The following is a 20,781-nucleotide window of genomic DNA, read 5'->3' on the forward strand; positions in this document are numbered from 1 at the left end:
ACAGATGTCTCTGCAGCGCATGCACAGTGCACTTCGGAGCCTCGACTTACTTGACAGTCAGGATAAATCGTGCTTCTCGGGAGCAACACAGATGAAATGCACCCTGAGTTCGGAGGACATTGACATCCTGAGGGGCAGTTGTAGTTCAGCGGCTGAGGAGGAGACAAATGGGGACCAAGGTAAATTAAAACGATGTCGTTAAAACACGCAGCGCTGACATCCAATGACAGATATTTGAGAAACAAAATATTCGATTGGGCTCTGTCAATTCAAGAACTGAATTAAAATGTTTAAAAAATAATAATTAATCATTTTGAAACAGACTGAAGTACACCCTGAATTAAGCTTTATGGAATTGGCCCCAAATCCTGCCTCTTGATGCTGCATGACAGCCTCATGCCCCAACAAAATCTATTTTCATTAACAATATTATCATCATTTTTAAAGGGGCAATGAGCAGTTGCTACATTCATTTGTGTACTTATAAATTAATGATATGTACCCATTGATTATTGAAGAATATAACATATTGGTGCCTCATGAGTTTGGTTCAACTGTCGTACCCTATCAGAACCAAAAATATAAGCTTGTTTTACTCCAATGTATCTAAACAAAGTAAATGTAAGCAAACACCATATAGCCTCAAAACATTGTTAAAACTGTAATGTGTATTTCATGGATTGTCAGTCCTTACATCCATAGCTCTGTCTATGAAGTTGAGAATGGTTAACAAGCTGCGGGATGAGGCTGTAGAAATGTAACCAAACAGGTGCGGGTACGATGCTTTGCTATTGTTTCTACTGCTGAATGCCATTTTAATAGGCATGCACAAAATGATTAAAAAAATATATATAAACAAGCTAAACCTCCTATTTTAAAAATGTTTTCCAAATATAAGTTAATGGCAATGACGAGGCCTACCTATAGGAGAAAATAAAGGCTAGTAAAGGGTAATGAATTGACCTTCTCACCACATTTAAATTCATCTCCGTGTGAGCTTCATATTGTGACATTGCTGATATGCATAATGCGTAATGAAGTTAATCCTACGGAGTGCATGTGACGCAGCAATTTCAATTGAAGTAGGCCTAACCCACTGTGCAAAAACTGGGTGAATCAACGTTGTTTCCACGTCATTTCAACCCCCAAAAAACAATGGGATGACGTTGAATCAACGTGGAAAACTGATTGGATTTGCAAGAAGTCATCAATGTAAGGTAATTTCCTATTTTTTTACCCAACTTTTAACCTAAATCCAATGACATGGTGAATATGTTTGTTAATTTCACGTTAGTTGACCACTCCACCAAATGTAAATCTGAACTAGAAGGTGAACTGACGTCTGTGCCCAGTGGGAAGTTTTTCACAGGACAGTTTTCCAATGAAGGAATGTGTCTAACATTGCTATTTCTAATTATTGCAGGTATGCTTCTTGACGATTCGATGGGTTGTGATGGGAAAAATGACAATACCTACTCAGGCAAGCCAAAGCAAAGATTGCGCAGAAAACCACGCGTGCTATTTTCCCAAACGCAGGTTTTTGAGCTGGAACGGCGCTTCAAACAGCAGAGGTACCTTTCTGCACCAGAGAGGGACCACCTCGCCAATATTCTAAAGCTGACTTCTACTCAAGTCAAAATCTGGTTTCAAAACAGGAGGTACAAGTGCAAGCGGCAAAGACAAGACAAGTCTCTGGAATTGGCTGGATACCCGCCTCTACCACGAAGGGTAGCAGTGCCCGTGTTGGTTCGAGATGGCAAACCGTGCATGGGAGGACCTCATTTAGCGCCATACAACGTGACAATTGGCTCTTACAACACCTTATATGGATATGGTAATAACTCACATGGTTGCAGTTATCCGAGTATGCCATCCATACCAAGTGCCACGCAAATGTCCAACAACCATATAGTTGACATGAACCTCATGGAAAATGTAGAGGGGCCATTCCAACAAGGACACTTTCAGGCAACTTTACCGGGGATAAGAGCGTGGTGAGAAACTATTCCAAAACAACCACCCAACTCTCATCAAGTTTTTTTCGTTTAGGTTTTTGTTTAGGTTTGGCTATGCAGCTGCAAGGTTACTTGTTGAAAACATCAACGAATAGGCCAATAGGCAAATCCAAGTGTAGGCATATACTGTTTAACACGTTTATATTAGACTATAGGTGTTTTATTCTAACTATGTGTATTGGTCTACTATAATTTCTTGTTTAACTATTTAGTTTTGTTTAGTTTATTTAACTAAGTTGATAATATTGCTCTAACGGACTTTGTTCAAGACATGGTATTTTTGTACATGACAATAAACCTTGATTTAATATTTTATTGTGCTGTGAGATCACGCCATCCTCTCTCTGCAACACAATCATATTATATTTAGACTTGTATTAGACCTACAAGTACATCTACAACAAATAACACAAACGATTAAAACGATTAAAAACAACAATATCAAACAACAATATCAACAGTCAAGGCCTAATTGTTGTAGATGTACTTGTAGGTCTAATTGTATTATACGTGGTATTCTAAATTGCATTATAATTGTATTATTTGTCTTATAATACAATTATAGTTTTATTATTATTATTATTATACGGCCAAATTGATAATAAATGTTTAGGGTTGCTCTATGCAGGGGATAAATGGTCCAAAACAAATAGGCTATAACGTTGCTTCATCTCTATTAGAAGCATATAGTTCGTTGATCTCTTTATGAAGCCATTATAGGGTTTTCATCCTTGAGCCTGAACTTAGCTTACGAATTTGAGTATGACTTGAGTTGACGTTGACAATTAATAGCCTAAATCTATACTCGCCACAAATTGAGATTGGGCTTCTTCAAATAGCCTATTTGTAATGAGGTAGGACTAATTGCTCATCCAATTAACGACAATTGCAATCAACACGCTACTGCTGTATTTTTTCCACTTAACGAATTAAGTTATGTTTTCTTTACCCTGAAAACGAGAAGGGAAAAAAAGCTAACTTTTCCTCGCTGATTGTAGTGTAAAATAGCATTTTCATGTTTTTCAAATATTCGTTTTATATTGTTAGACCATATAAATTGTTGCTAAAGATATCTCTATATTGACATATGACCTGGCATAAGCCCAACGATTTAAATGGTTCCACAATCTTAATGCTATCAACCCAAAAGGTCATTATTGTTCCGTCGACAAAGCCGCTGAACAATGCCACACGCGATAAGGCCGAGGAGCCTGTCCTGTCATGGACCTTGGGTAAAGGTAAACAAACTCGTAGACACAGTGGCTCTTTACCTCTTAACTTTCAATCAAATAGGGAAACAGCTTCCAATCTAACCTGTCAGCCATCGATAGGAGGGAGATACTAACACCACTTGTGCTAACTGGATTGCACATTTTAGATAACTATCAGTGAATGTAGCCTAAAGTGCACCAAATTTGCACATTCACGTCAAGACTTGAAAAAAAAGATTCATGATAAAATGATATATAGCCTACTGCATTGTATCTTATGTATTCATATTCTGCTGACCTAAAATCTAATTATAGCTCTATAATTATATTTTTATCAAATTTAAAATAATTTGTTGGTCGATTTATGTGTCATCAATTTAATCATTCAGGGATCCTGAGTGGCACAGCGTCTAAGGCACTGCATCGCAGTGCCAGTGGCGTCACTACAGTCCCGGGTTTGATCCCAGGCTGTATCACAACCGGCCGAGATCGGGAGTCCCATAGGGCGGTGCACAATTGGCCCAGCGTCGTCCGGATTAGGGGAGGGTTTGGCTTGGGTTGGCCGTCATTGTAAATAAGAATTTGTTCTTAACTGACTTGCAAAGTTAAATAAATTAAAATTGTTATTTTATTTGGTAGCCAACCTGTGAATATGGATTCCCTGTGTGGCTGCCTGCCTTAGCCCCGTGGGGCAGATATAGTGCTGAGCTGAGGCACATCAGAGCTGAGATAAGGGAGAGAGTGTCTCAGAGCAGAATTTAGCAGCAGACAGAGTGGAGACCAAGACCTCTTGAGAAGATCAGATAAGATGTGTGTGTCGGAAGCTCAGTGTGAGGAGGAGATGGAATAAGGTTGGCACTTTGTTAAGGGCGAGATGAGACTCAGAGAATGGGGATGCATTACATACCCTTTTCAAAGACCAGGGCTCATCAGCCGGCTTAGGGCTTACATCACGGACAGAATAGAGCAGACTATAAATGGTAGATGCTGTAACCATCTCTGATCTGTAGTCATCACAGAGAAGTCCACCCTTTTGAGGATTGAAATGAATGGATTTTTTTCACAATGTTGATTACAAATCAGATACCCAATTTGCACTGAAGTAATGTTATTTATATTGAGGTGCTTGTTTTGGAATTGAAGACTAGTTACCAGTATGCTGTAATCTAAATGATTCAAACTCCATGAAAATAACTTGTTCTAACTGAATGGACACAAAACACAGTTACTTTGATAAGGTGAGGGCATTACACACTGATCCAAATGTGAGCCATGCTGTCACAGAGATCCTTTTGTACTGGACTGGAGCAAAACAGTTCAGCCAGGGAAAACATCATACAGTGGTGTAGTCATTGGGACTTACAGATTCACCTCTGCCACCCAGTATTTACATCAAAGATATCAGACAGTGAAATGTATGTGTCATCAACCTGAGGTAATCTCAAAGAACACATGATCAGTCAGTTCAAGAATGTAAATACCACATAGGACATAATGTATATGTGTCTAAGAAAGGCACAAAATAGAATGTGTGTAGTGACCGGAAGATGTACTTACAATCTAGAATGTTGACAATTTAGTATTACAAAAAAATAAGTACAAATCAGCAAGAATTGATCAACCATTTTTAATACATGACATATTAATAAGTTGAAGCTCGCATCCGCTACAAGACCATGGTGCTTGCCTACGGAGCTGTGAGGGGAACGGCACCTCAGTACCTCCAGGCTCTGATCAGGCCCTACACCCAAACAAGGGCACTGCGTTCATCCACCTCTGGCCTGCTCGCCTCCCTACCACTGAGGAAGTACAGTTCCCGCTCAGCCCAGTCAAAACTGTTCGCTGCTCTGGCCCCCCAATGGTGGAACAAACTCCCTCACGACGCCAGGACAGCGGAGTCAATCACCACCTTCCGGAGACACCTGAAACCCCACCTCTTTAAGGAATACCTAGGATAGGATAAAGTAATCCTTCTCACTCCCCCCCCCCTTAAAAGATTTAGATGCACTATTGTAAAGTGGCCGTTCCACTGGATGTCATAAGGTGAATGCACCAATTTGTAAGTCGCTCTGGATAAGAGCGTCTGCTAAATGACTTAAATGTAAATGTAAATGTTAATACATAATGCATCCACACACCAATAAGAATTTGAGTTTAAAGCCAGACATATTTTTTAAGCTGTTCAATGCGTTAACATGGTTTTCAGCCAGAATAGAAGTCTATGGACAAGGTAAAACAGCAATCCATGGTTTGGTTTAATTTCCCTTGCACCGTTTCTACATGCTAACGTTTTAGCATTTGCGGCACAAATCCCATTCAAGTCATGGGACCGATATTAGCATTTTTCGCGCATCACGTTCCAAACATCTATAAGAGATTTTGTTGAGCTTCACAATACATTTTACATACTTTCGGATTATCTGGACATGATGCGTGAAAAATGTTAATATCGGTCTCATGCCTTGAATTAAATTTGTGCCGCAAATGCTAAAACACTAGCATGTGGAAACAGTGACAGGGAAATTTCACCAAAGCATGGACTGTAATTTGCGTGAATTACCCCTTTAAATCTGGATCCCCCAACTGGCAGTCTGCCCGCAGATGGTTTTATTTCCCCCAGAAGTTTTCTGAGCAAAAAATATATAATTATATATACAATACCAGTCAAAAGTTTGGACAAATCTACTCATTCAAGGGTTTTTCTTTATTCGTACTATTTTTTACATTGTAGAATAATAGTGAAGACATCAAAACTAGGAAATAACACAGATGGAATATTGTAGTAACCTAAAAAGTGTTAAACAAATCAAAAAATATTTTAGATTTTAGATTCTTCAAAGTTGCCACCCTTGCCTTGATGACAGCTTTGCACACGCTTGGCATTCTCTCAACCAGCTTCATGAGGTAGTCACCTGGAATGCTTTTCCAACCGATTTGAAGGAGTTCCCACATATGCTGAGCACTTGTTGGCTGCTTTTCCTTCACTCTGCGGACCAACTCATCCCAAACCATCTCAATTGGGTTGAGGTTGGGTGATTGTGGAGGCCAGGTCATCTGATGCAACACTCCATCACTCTCCTTTTTGGTCAAATAGCCCTTACACAGCCTGGAGTTGTGTTGGGTCATTGTCCTGTTGAAAAACGAATTATAGTCCCACTGAGCGCAAACCAGATGGGATGGCGTATCACTGCAGAATGCAGACACAGCGACTGGAAGCAAACATCTCAAATTTGGACTCATCAGACCAAAGGACAGATTTCCACCGGTCGAATGTCCATTGCTCATATTTCTTGGTTTAAGCAAGTCTCTTCCTCTTATTGCTGTCCTTTAGTAGTTGTTTCTTTGCAGAAATTCTATCATGAAGGCCTGATTCACGCAGTCTCCTCTAAACAGTGGATTTTGAGAAGTCTGTTACTTGAAGCCTGTTGAGCATTTATTTGGGCTGCAATCGGAGGTGCATTTAATTGCCGATTTCTGAGGCTGGTAACTCTAATGAACGTATCCTCTGCAGGAGAGGTAACTCTGGGTCTTTCTTTCCTGTGGCGGTCTTCACGAGAGCCAGTTTAATCATTGTTCTTGATGGTTTTTGCTGCACTTGAAGAAACTTTCAAAGTTCTTGAAATTTTCCGGATTGACTGACCTTCATGTCTTAAAGCAATGATGGACTGTTGTTTCTCTTTGCTTATTTGAGCTGTTTTTGCAATAATATGGACTTGGTCTTTTAACAAATAGGGCTTTCTTCTCTTTACCACCCCTACCTTATCACAACACAACTGATTGGCTCAAACACATTAAGAAAGAAAGAAATTACACAAATTAACTTTTAACAAGGCACACCTGTTAATTGAAATGCATTCCTGGTGACTACCTCATGAAGCTGGTTGAGAGAATGCCAAGAGTGTGCAAAGCTGTCATCAAGGCAAAGGGTGGCTACTTCGAAGAATCTCAAATCTAAAATATATTTTGATTTGTTTAACACTTTTTAGGTTACTACATGATTCCATATGTGTTATTTCATAGTTTTGTCTTCACTATTATTCTACAATGTAGAAAATAGTAAAAATGAACAAAAACCCTTGAATGAGTATGCCCAAAACTTTTGACTGAAACTGCATCTCTTCCCCATTGCAAAATGAGTAGAATTGCTTTAAAGGTGTTATAAAATTGCTAAATGTTTTCTCTGCCCCATGACAAAATGTATAGAATTGCAGAAAAATTGCTTTAAAACTGCAACATTTTCTCTATGCCCCATTGCAAAATGTGTATAATTGCAGGAATATATATTGTATATATATATGTGTGTGTGTGTGTTAAAAAAGAAAAACTGTATAGTTGGAGATAAAAGACTGTAAAAACACTAGGAAATCAGCTTCAAGTGATTTTAACTTTGGAAACCATTTCCCAAGTATTCCCACGCATAATAGAGAGACATATGATCGTATTCAAATGAAAGCAAAGTTTGAAATTATTATGTTTTAGTCAAATATTATATTTGTTTGTGCTTCTTGCAGTCAATTTGCAGGCTACAATCCATCCGCTCAAGAAAAAATGATCCCGCAACTGAATCTAGTTGATGATCCCTGCTTTAAATGATCTTCATCTGTGATATCAAGCGATGTTCAGAACAGTTTGTCAAGCGATGTTTAGAACAGTTTGTCAAGCGATGTTTAGAACAGTTTGTCAAGCGATGTTTAGAACAGTTTGTCAAGCGATGTTTAGAACAGTTGGTCAAGCGATGTTTAGAACAGTTTGTCCAAATCAAACCAGGACATAAGCACTTCCCCCTCATGGCCTAGATCTAAACATCTGCAGATGGACATACTTTTACTCAAGAAGCATCACTCAACTGTCTACCATTCATAAACACTCTTTTGTCCCCTGGCTAGGATGTGCTGCAACTTACTGAAATACTGGAAAGACAACATTCTCAACAACTTTAAACAACTCATTAGTGTGCTGTTTGTATTGACAAGTTGTTTGATGCTGTTGTGAAAACAGTTAGAAAATAACTTGGAGTTCTCTCTATTTAATCAAAACTCTTCCATCTATTCCACCAATGACTGAAATCTGCGTCGCAGGATTAAAATGATGTTGAATAGAATAACAGTTGTAAAACTATGTCAACAGTGTCCGTGACCAGAGATGTAATTGAAACAGAGGCATGCCATCTCAATGTTATCTGTTATTGGGATAAAAGTATGAAAGATATACACAGAACAATGCAATGCTATGGAATGTGGACATTGGAAATGGCTTGATACTGACACCACTGTTCATTCATGAGGATGACTACATTCACACCATGAGGATGTGATACAGGCAGCCCACCAAAGGCTTTTGACTTACTTACTTACTATGGGCCTAAGTAAGTCAGTAAGTAAGTCAGCAAATAACCAAAGTCTATTTAGTTAGGGATAAAAAAATCAGGAGAGATATTACATTTCAGTCCTTTTACTTTACTTCTATTGCCCAAACTTTAACCAAACAGTAGCCATAGTACATTTCAGATTTCCTGTCCATCTAGCTACAATAAGAAAACAGTAAAAGATACCAACAAAATTGCATGTGAAAGATAATTCAGGTTGGAACGTTTAGTGCAGAGGAGACTGGTGGGAGGAGCTATAGGAGGACAGGCTCATTGTAATGGCTGGAATGGAATAAATGGTACGGTATCAAACACATCAATCATATGGAAACAGGATGTTTGACGTCATTCCATTAATTCCATTCCAGCCATTACAATGAGCCCTCCTCCTATAGCTCCTCCCACCAGCCTCCTTTGGTTTAGTGTGCAAATCAACCTAATATATTTGCAATGGAGCCTTCTGCCATAACACTGCAACTAATTTCAAGATGACAACCAACCAGGCGTAATCCATATCCATCCCCATGTTCACTCTCGTCTACAGTATATACTGTACATGCAGTGTCTGATTACCTTTTTGCCTGGGGAGTTGAACGTTTTAAAAACATAATATGGCCTTGGAGCCCCCTCTGCTGGCGAGACCACCATACTGTATCTCTACAGACACACACACACAATATATAAACAGGCAGAACCAAGAGCCTGACTGGCTGAAGACAATGTTCAAAGCGGCTTTCCTCCTAAAATCATAACTGTCAACTATGTCAGACTCTGAGCCAACACAAATTAGCCGTTGACACACAAAATATCACTGACAGACAGGCAGGAGAGCAGGAGTATTCATTCTCTATCTACTAAATAAACAACATCTGAAATAATATTTTCTCAACTACTTAAATACAGCAGTAATCATAACATTTATCCTAAATAGAGATAACCAACTTCCTCAGAATAGCATGACCCCACTTTTATGACACAATTGCAAGGAAAACAGCAACAAAATGCTACTGCACAACAAAAATGCCACAAGACTTGTAAGTGTGAAAATCCTTTTAAGCCTGGCTGTCTTACTACAACTATCATTAAATGTTTCCTTTTTTACATTTCTCACTGAAACAAGACTCATAACATATTACGGTACATAAATTATGACAACAGTGCAGTGATGATCGGTTTCAATTGACCTTTTGCTATGTGTAGATTATTACTGGATTGATTCTTAAAAACAAAGAACAGATGCATATATTTGGTAGGCCTAAATAACCCTACACAGTATACATAGATTCTATCTACCTTTAGTGCCTATTGACGATAGTATGTATCTTCTGGCCAGAGGAATTTTGTTAAGAGCCACTGCGCTTGCTCTTACACGCATCGGTACGGTTTTGTAATGCGCCTGTGTGTAGCTGGTGTAGATGAGTCAGGCGCAGGACAGCAGATATGAGTAATGTACGCAATTTTACTCAACAATAAACACAATACACATCAAATAAATCCAAGGCCACAATAATGGACCGCAATACAATAAACAATCACTCACAAATACACATGGGGGAACAGAGGGTTAAATAATGAACAAGTAATTGGGGGATTGAAACCAGATGTGTAAGACAAGGACAAAACAAATGGAAAATGAAAAGTGGATCGGCGATGGCGATGGCTAGAAGGCCGGTGACGTCGACCGCCGAACGCCGCCTGAACAAGGAGAGGGACCGACTTCGGCGGAAGTCGTGACAGTAACCCCCCCGTGACACGCGGCTCCAGCAGCGCACCGACACCGACCTCGGGGCCGACCCGGAGGACGAGGCACAGGGTCGATCCGGATGGAGACGGTGGAACTCCCGCAGCAATGAAGGGTCCAAGACGTCCTCCACCGGCACCCAGCATCTCTCCTCCGGACCGTACCCCTCCCACTCCACGAGGAACTGAAGGCCCCTCGCTCGATGCCTCGAGTCCAGGATGGCTCAAACAGCATACCCTGGGGCCCCCTCGATGTCCAGAGGCGGTGGAGGAACCTCCCGCACCTCAGACTCCTGGAGTGGACCAGCCACCACCGGCCTGAGGAGAGACACATGGAACGAGGGATTAATACGGTAATCTGGGGGAAGCTGTAACCTAAAGCATACCTCGTTCAGTCTCCTCAGGACTTTGAATGGCCCCACAAACCGCAGGCCCAGCTTCCAGCAGGGCAGGTGGAGGGGCAGGTGGAGGGTCGAGAGCCAGACCCGGTCCCACGGTATGAACACCAGGGCCTCACTGCGGTGACGGTCGGCGCTCGCCTTCTGCCGCCTCACGGCCCGTTGCAGGTGCACATGGGCGGCGTCCCAGGTCTCCTCCGAGCGCTTAAACCATCCGTCCATCGCAGGAGCCTCGATCTGGCTCTGATGCCAAGGTGCCAGAACCGGCTGATACCCCAGTACGCACTGGAAGGGGGAGAAGTTAGTGGAGGAGTGGCAGAGTGAGTTTTGGGCCATCTCTGCCCAGGGGATGAACGCTGCCCACTCCCCCGGCCGGTCCTGGCAATATGACCGCAGAAACCTACCCACATCCTGGTTTACTCTCTCCACCTGCCCATTACTCTCAGAGTGAAAACCTGAGGTGAGGCTGACCGAGACCCCCAGACGTTCCATGAATGCCCTCCAGACCCTGGACGTGAATTGGGGACCCCGATCAGAGACTATGTCCTCAGGCACCCCGTAGTGCCGGAAGACGTGAGTGAACAGGGCCTCCATAGTCTGTAGGGCCGTAGGGAGACTGGGCAAAGGGAGGAGACGGCAGAAAACCGATCCACAACGACCAGGATCGTGGTATTGCCCTGTGAGGGAGGAATATCCGTTAGGAAGTCCACCGACAGGTGCGACAATAGCCGTTGTGGAACGGGCAGGAGTTGTAACTTCCCTCTGGGCAGGTGCCTGGGAGCCTTGCACTGGGCGCACACCGAGCAGGAGGAAACATAAATCCTCACGTCCTTGGCCAAGGTGGACCAAAAGTACTTCCCACTAAGACAGCGCACTGTCCGACCGATGCCAGGATGACCAGAGGAGGGTGACGTGTGGGCCCAATAGATCAACCGGTCGCGGACAGCAGACGGAACGTACAGACGCCCAGCTGGACACTGGAAAGGAGTTTGCTCTGTACGTAACGCCCGCTCGATGTCCACGTCCAGCTCCCACACTACCGGTGCCACCAGGCAAGAGGCCGGGAGTATGGGAGTGTGATCCATGGACCGCTCCTCTGTGTCATACATCCGGGACAGTTCATCTGCCTTAGCGTTCTGGGAACCTGGTCGGTAGGACAGGGTGAACACAAAACGGGTAAAAAACATGGCCCACCTTGCCTGGCGAGGGTTCAGTCTCCTCGCCGCCCGGATGTACTCCAGATTGCGGTGGTCAGTCCAGATGAGAAAAGGGTGTCTAGCCCTCTCAAGTCAATGTCTCCATGCCTTCAGAGCCTTGACGACAGCCAACAGCTCCCGGTCCCCCACATCATAGTTTTGCACCGCCGGGCTGAGCTTCTTCGAAAAGAAGGCACAGGGGCGGAGCTTCGGTACCGTACCCGAGCGCTGAGAGAGCACGGCTCCTATCCCAGCCTCGGACGCGTCCACCTCCACTATGAGCGCCAAAGAGGGATCCGGATGAGCCAGCACGGGAGCGAGCCGAGGTAAACAGAGCCCTCAGGTGACCAAAAGCCCTGTCTGCCTCAGCCGACCACTGCAGTCGCACCGGTCCCCCCTTCAGCAGGGAGGTAATGGGAGCCGCTACCTGACCAAAGCCCCGGATAAACCTCCGGTAGTAGTTGGCAAACCCTAGGAACCACTGCACTTCCTTTACCGTGGTGGGAGTCGGCCAATTACACACGGCTGAAATGCAGTCACTCTCCATCTCCACCCCTGACGTGGAAATGCGGTACCCTAGGAAGGAGATGGACTTTTGGAAGAACAGGCATTTCTCAGCCTTGACGTACAGGTCATGTTCCAACAGTCGACCAAGCCCCCTGCGCACCAGGGACACATGCTCGGTGCGTGTCGCGGAGTATATCAGAATGTCATCGATATACACCACTACACCCTGCCCATGCAGGTCCCAGAAAATCTCGTCAACAAAGGCCTAGAAGACTGATGGAGCATTCATCAAACCGTACGGCATGACGAGGTACTCATAGTGCCCTGAGGTGGTACTAAATGCCGTCTTCCACTCGTCCCCCTCCCGGATACGCACCAGGTTGTAAGTGCTCCTGAGATCCAATTTTGTGAAGAAACGCACCCCGTGCATTGACTCGATCGCACTGGCGATGAGAGGCAGCGGGTAGCTATACCTCACAGTGATCTTCTTCACAAAAAATAAACTTGAGGAGGCAGGTGAAGTGGAGTTTCGAATGTATCCCTGCCCCAGGGATTCGGAGACATATGTTTCCATAGCCGCCGTCTCCTCCTGTGACAGAGGATACACGTGAATCTCTTGGAAGTGCTGCGTCTACCAGGAGATTTTTTCGCACAATCCCCCCATCGATGGGATGGTAATTGAGTCGTCCTATTCTTACAGAAGGCGAGAGCCAAATCAGCATATTCTGAGGGGATGCGCACGGTGGAGACCTGGTCTGGACTTTCCACCGTAGTCGCACGATGGAAACCCCTACACACCTCCCTGAGCACTTTCATGACCACCCCTTGAGAGCCCTCTGTTGCCACGAAATAGTGGGGTCATGACAGGCCAACCAGGGTAGGCCCAGCACCACGGGAAACGCAGGAGAATCAATAAGGAAGAGACTGATTCTCTCCGTGTGACCCTCCTGCGTAACCATGTCTAGTGGAGCGGTGGCCTCCCTAAACAGCCCTGACCCTAATGGTCGACTATCTAGGGCGTGCACAGGGAAGTGCATATCCACCGGAACAAGGGGGATCCCTAAACTATGGGCAAAGGAACGGTCAATAAAATTCCCAGCTGCGCCTGAATCTACGAGCACCTTATGCTGGGAATGCGGGGAAAACTCAGGAAATTTAATAAACACATACATGTGAGCAACAGGGGGCTCTGGGTGAGCCTGGTGCCGACTCACCTGGGGTGACACGATAGTGCCCTGCCTGCCGCCTCGACTCCCTGAGGATCCCCTCAGCACCGACCAGCAGTGTGCCCTCTGCGGTCACAGATGGTGCAGGGAATGACCCCTCCTCCGGTCGCCCTAATCACACCACCTCCCAGCTCCATGGGCGTCGGAGCGGAGTTGCTGGGGGATGGAACTGACAGGCCCTGATCCGGACGTCCGCGGGTAGCCAGCAGGTTGTCCAGCCGGATGGACAGGTCCACCAGCTGGTCCAAAGTGAGGGTGGTGTCTCGGCAGGCCAACTCCCGATGGACGTCCTCGCGCAGACCGCACCGGTAGTGATCGATCAGGGACCTGTCGTTCCATCCCGCGCTGGCGGCCAGGGTCCGGAAGTCCAAAGCGAAATCCTGCGCGCTCCTCATCCCCTGCCTCAGGTGGAACAGACGTTCACCCGCCGCTCGACCCTCAGGCGGGTGGTCGAAAACTGCCCGAAAGCGGCGGGTGAACTCTGCGTAATGGTCCAACGCCGCGCCTCCCTCACTCCATACGGCGTTGGCCCACTTCAGGGCTTTGCCTGAGAGGCAGAGGGCGAGGGCGGACACGCTCTCACGTCCCGAAGGAGCCGGGTGGACGGTCGCCAGGTAGAGTTCCAGCTGGAGTAGGAACCCCTGGCATCTGGCAGCCGTCCCATCATACTCCCTCGGGAGCGCGAGCCGAATCCCGCTGGGACCGGGTGAAGGAGGGGTGGACAGTGGGGCCTGCTGTAGTGGGGCTGGTGGAGGCGTTGGAAGACCTCCTTCTCTCTCCCATCTATCCATCGTCTGCAGCACGCGATTCATGGCGGTCCGCAGACGTTGCAACATGGTCGTGTGCTGCTGGACACACTCCTATATTCACAATACACGTCAAATAAATCCAAGGCCACAATAACGGACCACAATACAATAAACAATCACTCACAAACACACATGGGGGAACAGAGGGTTAAATAATGAACAAGTAATTGGGGGATTGAAACCAGGTGTGTAAGACAAGGACAAAACAAATGGAAAATGAAAAGTGGATCGGTGATGGCTAGAAGGCCGGTGAAGTCGACCGCCGAATGCCGCCTGAACAAGGAGAGGGACCGACTTCGGCGGAAGTCGTGACAGGTTTTGGAAACATGAGGAACGTATCTTTCATATCAGCCAGCTATAAATAACGCATTTTTAAAAAAGTTTAAAATACTACACACCTTTATAGGGTTAGGGTTTGTGTTCCCACATGGCCATATCTCCATGTTACAGCTCTTGTTTATGGAAAACAGAAGGAAGACAGGCGACCACCTGTGCTAATTAGCTATATAACATGCTCCGAACACCCGTGTTTAAGCGTAACTCGGGAAGTGTAGCTGAAGTGTAGTTTCGTCAGATGGGGGCATCCATAGCTGTATGGATCTGTGCAAAACTGCTACAGTAAGTGTTTTTTTTTTTAAGGATTCTTTCTCGCTGATGAAAGATAAGGGCCATATGCTTTGAGAACTGTGTCGCAAGCGATGATTATTGGCATTTCTAAATGTTAAAATGCAGTTTAGGATTGTAGATCACATGAGCCAGTTGTGGATGAAGCTAATGGCTGAAAACTTTAGGGAGAAGGCAGAATGCGGTCTAGAGTTTTCGAAAGCTATATCATACCAAAATGTAACAAATGTATAAAATGTTGCAATAAACGGTAAGGGAATGGTGTAACACTAATTGTTGTCAGATAATATGCCATATAGATTTAACAAATCTAGTTTAACTTGTGAAAACATCATGCATTTTCAATGCTCTAAATTGGTGGGAGTTTGGAGAGGGCACTAGTGGAGAGACATGCTTGCCTCGTGCTTCTTCAACACAGTCCAATAACCTTACATGTTCTGTATAGAGACGAATTGGCTCTGGCAGGCAAAACAGCCAATTACTCCATCTAAACGTAAATCTATTCTCAAGTGTTATGGTTCTAGAAACATAAAGCCCTCTACACATCACATTAAAATAATTTTACTAATGCCAAATATAAACCTACTGTACACTATTTTAACCGGTTTTAACACAGTTGCAGCGACAATATTTTTCAGTGACAACACGTTTATGGCGTCCGTCTTCAGTTTACACACAAGTATTCAGAAACACAGATAGCTAATTAGCACAGGTAGTCGACTGTCTTACGAAAACCACCACTGTAACATGGAAATATGGCTGTGTGGGAACCCTAACCCTAAAATTTTTATTATTATTTCTTGCTGATATGAAAGATGAGGTCCTTATGCTTCCAATACCCGTACCGCAAGCCATGCCTGTTAATGTTCGGTCCAAGCGTCAGGCTGTTAACAAAACCCCCCAATACAGAAGACGCCTTCGTCCAATGACGTATGTGTAATGTCATGGAACTGAGAGTGATGATCAACGGCTAGGTATGATATGCTATTGGTGCATTTCATTTACCTACCATTTCGTCCCATCTGAGTAGACACAATGTTAATAGTGCACATGAACATTCTCAAGACTCACGAGGAAGAAGTTTATTTTATTTTATTTCCATCCTCTTCTGTTAAATGCCTGGTCCTGTAGCTGGCGCGTTCCAATCTTTATATGTGGTCTTCCCGCCAGGATGCCAATATTGTGAATGAGTGGTCTGTAAATTGGTAATTAAATGTCTGCTTTGGACTATTATTATAGGCTTACAATGGAGCCTAATGTAAATATGACATTTGATTACTTTGTAAATTGAACATCTGGATCCCTATTGTCATCTGTAAATACAATCACAACTTCTGCACCTGATCCTGCCTGCCTCCTGCAACATTTATGTTGTACATAGCCCTTTTTTTACACACCCCTTTAGACCATAGGCTATGTGCCAAGTGAGAGATAAGTATTGGATCCTTTGCTGTGCTGCATTTGCACCAATAGAGGGCATCTCCACTTCATGATACAGTAGGTGTTTTGAGAACTTTTGACAGTATTGTATTGAGGCAAAAAGTAGAGAAAAGTGATTTGTACATTAAATGTGTAATGTGTAATTACAAACAGTATGAATTACACAAAATACAATTGATACTGTAGGCCTACTAATAACACAGATAGAACAATGAGCCAGACACAGTATTTCACCGGATGTATAAATGTGAAGCATCCGGTTGTAGTTTCCACTCACTACCAAATATGGTGATGAGAAGAAGCCCAGTGGCCGGCATTGGGAGAAAATGGAGCAATGTCTTTGGCTGACATTCTGCTCATTTTCTCATCAATGAAACATTTGCTCTACATAAAGTTTTCTGTTTCCAAAACTAGAATCTGTAACAAACAGAGTGGACTGCATTTTGTAGACTTTACCCTTTGCCAAAGTTGTCAAAAATGGCATTGTTTAGAAGAATTCAAGGGCGAATTGAGTTATTGCACACACACACTTCACAGTGCCCTAACGGAAATATGATAATAAATGCTAGAACACGCTAATAGGATCTCACTAGCTCATGCTTGGCTCTGCTCACCTCCTTGCTTGTTCGGCCCACTATGATTAATTTGCTCCCATTGGAAACAACAGGCTTTGGTCTATCTTGGATTAATTATAAAAATCTTTGATAATAAGGCAAAATGTGCAAAATATCCACATCCATTTTGTTTCATATTCAACTATTCACTCATCTCAGTCAGGAACATAGCACTGAGGTACTGAATAAAAACAGAAGTCTGATAGTCCAAACCAAGACTTCCTGACTGGGTGGAAACAAAACAACAGACTGTAACACATTATTATGTAGGGTGGAAGACTAATGCCTTCCTAGGCTAAAGGGTCAGATTCTAAAAAGCCAACATCTGGTGTGGCCGTGTGGGGCCAGCCAAGTGAAAGCTACTACATATCTGCACCATCCTATGAACTTTAGGCACACAATGGTGGTCTACAGGAGAGACAGAGACCAGTGTCCACATGATATGAGAAATGCTATCTTAATTACACAGCTTGTTTAATAGTCAGGGTAGAGGATGACATAGCCAGGATAATGGATAAACAGGGTTTGTGCATTTACAATTAAGATAGGCATCGGGGGAAAACATTAAACAGGAAAGAGACTCAAAGACGTACACACGGGATAAAGACACTGTGAGAAGATACATCTTACAGTGAAACTTACTCACAGAGGGAGCTGGGGGAGAGAGGCAGACAGAGAAAGAATTCAAGGTGAACCTTATCAAACAAAACATCTTAATACAATGTTTACATGAAAGCAACTCATGTTTGAAATGAAGTTGGACACTAAAATATCCATGCACTGGTAAAGTTGTTCTACTTAAAGTACTAGGCTACATGATCTACTTAGAAAGTTAACTCAAATCAACCTGACCTCCGTTGAGATCCAATCTGTCATATAAAATAAGGGGAATAAACAAAACTGGGGGTATAATGAATTGACAATAAATTCAAGTACATCTCTAAAGCAAACGTGTTATTTACATTTGACCTGCAGTGTAATAAAAAAAAGGGAAAGTAAAATTTAACGTAGAATGAGTAGCTTTCCATGGTGTGGTGTGGTAGGGAAGAGAGATGTCAAGGGAAGCTGATGGAGGTAATAGGCGAGGGCAGAGGGCATGTGGAGGAAAACGGATCTGTTTGTCATCCCTAGATTATTGTTATTACAAACAGAGTCTCAATTCTCAGAGGACTAGTGCCACTGCAACACCCCCCTTTCCCAGGCAGAGGTCAGGCTGAAAATGGTAGAGCACAACAAACAAACAGCCGTTGAACAATGTATTTGTTGGTTAAGGAGCCGGCCTAAATCTGCTGAACACATTACCCACTCCAAGACGGCTGGCCACCCACCCTGACCCCTCCCTGGCACTAGCAGCCCACAGCAGGCGAAGACACAAGGGTCACTTACTCCCCTAGACCTGAGGTAACAGGGGCCTTAAACCCAGGCCATGGCTGTAATGAATATGACTATCCTGTTACAAACACTATAATAAATCTCTCAATAATACATCTCACAGCTGCAATAACGAGCACAAGACAAAGGGCCACATCCCCAGATCTTCCTAGTTCTATCTGATCACATCACAATAGTATTTCCACTATTGAACAGTAATATTTTATTAATTAATCCTGGCATTTCTAAAGATTTCTAAAGATCAGGGAGACACTGGTAAATGCAGTAGTGCATTGAATTTCTTATACTAACAAATAAATATAAATATAAATAATTTCATCCATGCAATAATATTTATAGAATGGTTCATTTTAGTCACACATATGTCACACTTATGAACTGCCATGACATAAAGAGATTTTAAAATAATAAAACAATGTAAACTGAGCACAGCAGGTCTGTCCCTATCATTAGTCATCTAGGTCATATGGGTGGCAGGTAGCCTAGCAGTTAAGAGTGCTGGGCCAGTAAGAAAAAAGTTGAATCCCCGAGCTGACTAGGTGAAAAATCTGTCTGTGCCCTTGAGCAAGGCACTTAACCCTAACTGTTCCGGATAAGATTGTCTGCTAAATGACTAAAATAAAATCTAATGACATCAACACAGGGCCGGCTCAAGCGAGTCGAATCTTTTAGTGGCCCCCCTCTGGTCTGAGGAGAGAAAAATGTACTTTTTAAAGATAATTTCCTGCAATTATACACATTTTGCAATGGGGCATAGAGAAAATGTTGCAGTTTTAAAGCAATTTTTCTGCAATTCTACTAATTTTGCAATGGGGCAGAGATGCAGTTTCTGTCAAAAGTTTGGACATACTCATTCAAGGGTTTTTGTTCATTTTTACTATTTTCTACATTGTAGAATAATAGTGAAGACATCAAAACTATGACATAACACATATTGAATCATGTAGTAACCAAAAAAGTGTTAAACAAATCAAAATTATTTTATATTTGAGATTCTTCAAAGTAGACACCCTTAGCCTTGATGACAGCTTTGCACACTCTTGGCATTCTCTCAACTAGCTTCATGATGTAGTCACCTGGAATGCTTTTCCAACCGTTTTGAAGGAGTTCCCACATATGCTGAGCACTTGTTGGCTGCTTTTCCTTCACTCTTCATGGTCGAATTGCTGCAAAGAAATCACTACTAAAGAACACCAATAATAAGAAGAGACTTGCTTGGGCCAAGAAACACGAGCAATTGACATTTGACATTTGCTTTGCTGGTGACACTGTCTGTGATTTATTTAGAATTCAAAGCACAGTTAACCAGCATGGCTACCACAGCATTCTGCAGTGATACGCCATCCCATCCGGTTTGCACTTAGTGGGACTATCATTTTTTTCTAACAGGATAATGACCCAATACACATCCAGGCTGTGTAAGGGCTATTTGACCAAAAAGGAGAGTGATGGAGTGCTGCATCAGATGACCTGGCCTCCACAATCACCCGACCTCAACCCAATTGAGATGGTTTGGGATGAGTTGGACTGCAGAGTGAAGGAAAAGCATCCAATAAGTGCTCAGCATGAGTGGGAACTCCTTCAAGACTGTTGGAAAAGCTTTCCAGGTGAAGCTTGTTGAGAGAATGCCAAGAGTGTGCATCCAATAAGTGCTCAGCATGAGTGGGAACTCCTTCAAGACTGTTGGAAAAGCTTTCCAGGTGAAGCTTGTTGAGAGAATGCCACCTCAACCCAATTGAGATGGTTTGGGATGAGTTGGACTGCAGAGTGAAGGAAAAGCATCCAATAAGTGCTCAGCATGAGTGGGAACTCCTTCAAGACTGTTGGAAAAGCTTTCCAGGTGAAGCTTGTTGAGAGAATGCCAAGAGTGTGCATCCAATAAGTGCTCAGCATGAGTGGGAACTCCTTCAAGACTGTTGGAAAAGCTTTCCAGGTGAAGCTTGTTGAGAGAATGCCAAGAGTGTGCCAAGAGAATGCCAAAACTTTTGACAGAAACTGCATCTCTGCCCCATTGCAAAATTAGTAGAATTGCAGAAAAATTGCTTTAAAACTGCAACATTTTCTCTATGCCCCATTGCAAAATGTGTATAATTGCAGGAAATTATCTTTAAAAAGTACATTTTTCTCTCCTCTGCAATCTAGGGATGACAAACAGATCCGTTTTCCTCCACATGCCCTCTGCCCTCGCCTATTACCTCCATCAGCTTCCCTTGACATCTCTCTTCCCTACCACACCACACCATG

At 43.5% G+C, this 20,781-nt stretch overlaps 1 protein-coding gene across 1 annotated transcript; it reads left to right on the forward strand.

The window, feature by feature from the left end:
* nkx2.7 (NK2 transcription factor related 7) lies at window positions 1-2,330 on the forward strand. Its single transcript, XM_071354231.1, has 2 exons — window positions 1-179; window positions 1,424-2,330. The coding sequence occupies exons 1-2, from the start codon at window positions 5-7 to the stop codon at window positions 1,996-1,998; spliced, it is 750 nt and encodes a 249-aa protein (XP_071210332.1). The 5' UTR covers window positions 1-4; the 3' UTR covers window positions 1,999-2,330.
* Window positions 2,331-20,781: the final 18,451 nt, after the last annotated feature.

Source organism: Salvelinus alpinus, chromosome 19, assembly GCF_045679555.1.
Source record: "Salvelinus alpinus chromosome 19, SLU_Salpinus.1, whole genome shotgun sequence".
Taxonomy (NCBI): Eukaryota; Metazoa; Chordata; class Actinopteri; order Salmoniformes; family Salmonidae; genus Salvelinus; species Salvelinus alpinus.